This window comes from Amblyomma americanum, chromosome 1, assembly GCF_052857255.1.
Source record: "Amblyomma americanum isolate KBUSLIRL-KWMA chromosome 1, ASM5285725v1, whole genome shotgun sequence".
In the NCBI taxonomy this organism is placed as follows: Eukaryota; Metazoa; Arthropoda; class Arachnida; order Ixodida; family Ixodidae; genus Amblyomma; species Amblyomma americanum.
The window spans coordinates 195387409-195392152 of NC_135497.1; the positions used below are offsets into that span (position 1 = coordinate 195387409).

The 4744-nt window shown below is 44.1% G+C and overlaps 1 protein-coding gene across 1 annotated transcript in view; it reads left to right on the plus strand.

Annotated features, from left to right (window-relative positions):
* The window catches only part of LOC144114448 (ribosomal RNA processing protein 36 homolog), a 26134-nt gene extending 22248 nt beyond the window's left edge, over positions 1–3886 (plus strand). Inside the window, 1 exon segment of the mRNA XM_077648194.1 lies at positions 3677–3886. Coding sequence (XP_077504320.1) covers positions 3677–3813 — 137 coding nt within the window. The 3' untranslated portion in view covers positions 3814–3886.
* Positions 3887–4744: the final 858 nt, after the last annotated feature.

Genomic DNA, 4744 nt, shown 5'->3' on the forward strand with positions numbered 1-4744 from the left:
CTGTAACATTGCATAGCAGAGCCTTCTGTGTCACAAATAATTTTTAAACAGAAGCACTGAGCGAAGCTGAACAGATTTTAGAAATCATCTGCAAGGGTTCTAATGTGTGATGCTTTACGTAAAACAAGCCCCCCCCCCCCCCCCCCCCCCCCCCCCCCCCCCAGGCTTCATGAGGCAATGTATTGCATAACAAAGCCCATAAATTTGCTTCTGAATGCTAACACTAGGCATGAGTGGCAGAACTTCTATTTCAAATTCAGCTAATCTTTGCATTTGAAGGCAACAACTAGGTGAAGCCTCGTTATAGTGCACAAGTAAAAATCTTAATATAGTTTGATAAAGCCGAAATTCATAATATAAAATTTTGTCAGTAATGCATGCAACAGCAGTGCAGCTTAGTAGTTGAAGAGATGGAAACTCAGATGATCCTTACTAGAGAACAGTAGAGGCTTTCTCCTAGGTTGTAGCGATGTTTCGAAGGCGTTCGTGGGGATTCAGTCTGGAGGCCGCAAAAATCGAACAGCAGTTACGTTAGCTTCTCCTCACAGCATCACAAGCGTGCAACGGCTGCATGTCAGCTGCCAGCTAGGGTGGCTTCCCCGCATCACAGCCATGTTGCGTGGAGAGCAGTATCAGAGCTAACGCCGTCGCCGTTTTTGCCACCTCCGTGACAGCCGACGTGAGCGCAGGATGGTTACTGCAAGCCTATTACCGTCCACTGTCCACACCGCTGCTTCCGGGTTTCTGTTGACAGGTGCAAAAGGCATGAACACGTGCTGACTGCCAGACTACAACCCCGCACGCCACTGTATCTTTCTTGCCGCCATTCATGAGTGTGAGATAAAATTTCAAATCTTGGTGTGAACGCTTGCCTCACCGCCACTAGTCACATGTGTAGTGTAGCAAAGCCTGTCACTTGCCACCTGAACAGGTATTGTGTGGTAGTGGGGAATTCGATATACCCGTTATATATATGGCCAACAGCGTTTGATATATACAGTAGAAATTGCATGTGTTTTTAAAAATATTTACAAATAGTTCGATATATCCAACAGTTTGTAATATCTATGTTTGTAATGTCGAGGTTTCACTGTATTGTGATATTCGCCTGCGATTAGGGCTATATGTTGTAGTTAAGTCCTTACCACATTATCCAGCTCCTCACCAATGAGCTGCGAGATTACTCATGGAGCTGTGAGATTACTCATGGACTACTCTTCTACAGCCTGTTACTCACTGTTGGCAGCTGTGTGACAATCTGACACACAGTGTTTTATAGTGTCTTAGTCCAGTGTTTTGATGGAAATGCTGTTATGTTGAGTGAATTTCAAACAGGGCAGTTTTACATGAGCAGAACTATGACTACAAAAGACAGCTATAGTTCTAATGTATATATGAAAGCTGTTCTTGAAACTTCATAGTTGAAAAATTTGTCCGGTGCAGGCTGTGAGCCTAGGACCACTACCTTGATAAGGCAGTCACTTCAATTAAGGAGCTAATCATAATGCCTAGATGAAGGCAGGTTGACACTGCACTAATTGGTAAATACCAGTTTGTTCATGCATTTAAGCAGAGTACCTCCTGGTGGAGTGAGTCTTGGACATGTGGATAACTACTGTGAGCATTTACCTGAGAGTAGCATTGTGGCTAGAAAAAAGGTGTACAGCTTTCTCAAAACTTCAGAGCTGTAAAAAACATTACTACTTGTCTGGAACTCAAACTCTGGCTACTGTTGTGCCAAGGAAGTCTCCATACCAGTAGTTTGCTATGAGAAATTGAGGGGCACCTTTTCCTAGCTTACTTCTATGATAAATGCTGAGCATTAAGGCAGGAGGTGATTGTACCCATCAGAGAAAATTCCTAGAGGCTTTGAGCAGTACTAGGATTCAAACCAGTTTACTTTCTATATATGAGGCTAGGCCGTCAACTAATTTGTTCTCGCCTTGCTATCTGCTGATTGTCTTAGTTTGCTCAACTGCTCTCCTAGCCCTGGGGTCAACTCCCTTTTTTGCCTGTAAAACATTATTTTGTAAAAGCTAAACTTTTCCTGTGCAAGCATTGCATTGTGTGCATTTTCTGAAAGAGCCACCGGTCTCTCTGGCAGCGGTGAGCAAATTCAGCTGCATTAACTACATTGTGAGTCCACAAGAAAAGCATACAAGATTTGTGCATTATCATGGGGAAAACCATCACACGTTATGAGAGATCAGAGCCAATGTCAAACGTTTCAAGCTTTACGACATGCCTAGTGTCATATATTGTAGGACGGTTCAAAAGTCAGTGTTGAGAAAAATATTTGCGTCAGTAAAGCAATGATTCTAAACATTTTACATAAAAAAATAATTTTTTTTTTAGCTTCCTCAAGTTTCCTCAAGCTTCCTCGAGGTTTCTTCGGAAAGGCACAGTGTATAGGCTTATGTTGTGTGTGTGTGGCCCGACTTGGGGCATTGTTAATTGTATTGCAAATATTTCCTTGTTTTTGGAATGCTAGGCTGTACCTTTTCAACATAAATAATGTATTGCATGGGAGGCATGGCAAGAGTTTTCTGAATCCTCATGTTAAACACAAAGCCTCTTTTTACTGCTATCCTTTTAACGTTCTGATGGTTGTTTTCAGTCACTCAAGACATGTTAATCCTTTGGGAGAAAAAAAAGCGCTAATGTTCCATGCATGCAATCCTGCACATTCAGTACAGCAATGCCTTAGTGTTATGCCTTCTCTGAAGAAAAAAGACAATGAAAGGCAGTTGACAGCTAGCATGCTTATCGTGGGCTTGTTGCATATAGATGCACATCACCCAATTAAATATTATTGACATCTTTGTGCAAACATGCAGATTTCTAACCTGCCAAATAACTACATTTGTGACCAGTTTAACTTTCTTATATACACAAGAATTCGTAATAGAGTACTAAATAAGCCGTTTAATAGCATCTTCTAGCATCTAGATGTCTAACAGAAAGGAGGGCAATACTTCATTAATCAATAGTTTGATGTTTGGGCAATATAATATTGTCAAACAATATTTTTTCATGGCAATAGGTGTACGGGCAGGGGGGCTATCTCTAGGGTAAACATGGCTACTGTTGCCATATTGTTCCATAACCTGAAGTTCCTGCATTTTCTTGCGGCTGGCCAGTGGTTGAGAGTGGAATCCAGGTTAGTCTCGATCAAAAAAGGCATATGGTCTTAAGAATGTGATTCATGTCGGCCCTGGGTGTGGCCGAACTTGCATGGCGGTAGAGGGGATGCAGGTGCAGAAGAGATACATCGCTGTCTCTTTCCAGAGAAGTGTGAAAAGTCTAGGAGGTTTTTTTCCTTACCTTTAGAGAAGGCATGCAAAATGTGTGAATTCGAGATGTCTGCGGGATTAACGTTGTGTTGAGTGAGGAGCTTGTTCAATTTATCATCATATGAAATATTGAAAGCTTGATTGTTTGTGTGCCTTTAGATGCATAATTAAATGTTTTACATATTGAGTGGCTGCAAAAATTATTTGATCTGTGCTTTGGCTGATGGTGTGGTATACATTGTGGCCATCCTCATCCATGTGCTTATTATGGTGGAAACTGATGATACAAGGTTGGCATCATCCATTTCTACAGGTTTAACACATCTGCTTGCAATTAAGAGATGAAATGATGGGACTTGCATATTTTCTATCATTTTTCACAGCGACTAAACGAAAAATTGAACTGGCTGAAAGATTCAAGCAACTGAAGAAGGCTGGCAAGCTGGAGAAATACCTGGAGAAGAAGCGCAAGAAGAATGTTCAGAAGGAACGAAAAAGATTACCTTCATCAGGCACTTGAATTCTTTGTTGTTGAAATCTGCATCATGCTCAAATGCTGAATAAACGCATAACTTTTTGGTTTTCTTTTTCAAGTCACTTGTATATACTGTTGGACCAAAATTGCTCACATACAAAAGGATCTGTTTATTGGCGGCTGCAGTTTTAGCGTAAAATTGGCCGTGTCCTTGTCAAGCCGATAACATATAGCAGCGCCAGAGTCGGGCTCAGCAGTCTGGTTCCTATCCCGTCCCTTCTCTGTCTATCACCACCTGGCTTGGTGTGAAAGGGAAGAACAGCGACGTCTGGTCGCCCAAGCGGTCGACATGCTCGGCCTGTAAATTATGGCCGAATAAAGGTCTACTACTACTGCTCCTACTATAAAGTTTTAATAGGGGAGATAAATACGTTTTCCCTAGTTATCGCGGCTGACAGTTCAAAACCGCCAGACCCCACCCCGTGATAGCGTACGCTACCGAGCGCACGCCGACCATGGCGGCCCCTTGCTCTGAGGGAATAAAGGAACGACACTGGCTGACAACCAGGCATTTATTGCTACAATAACGTCACCTGGCAACAAAACACCAGCAAGGTTACGACCGAATGTTCGCCCACGCTAGGGCAAGGGATACTCCGAAGCCCGACGGGACGAGATACGGGAGCAAGTCTCCTCGCCGCTTCCTCGCCCCGCTGGCGAAGAGCGGAGCCGCGGGCGACACGTCCGCCCGCGCCGACGATTCCAGCCGAAGAGCGTGACGTTGTGGGCTGTGTCGTGCGCGCGCAGCAAGCAGTCTCTCCCGCTCTGATCCTAGCGCCCTCTCATCACATGGCGCGCCCCGCATCGAGGCGATGCTGTTGCTGCGGGGTGCATCGCGGGAAAGCCAAACAAAAGGGGGCAGTCCCCACAACTACTACTATTGCCGCGACTGGGTTTCGAACCCGCGGCAGCGTGA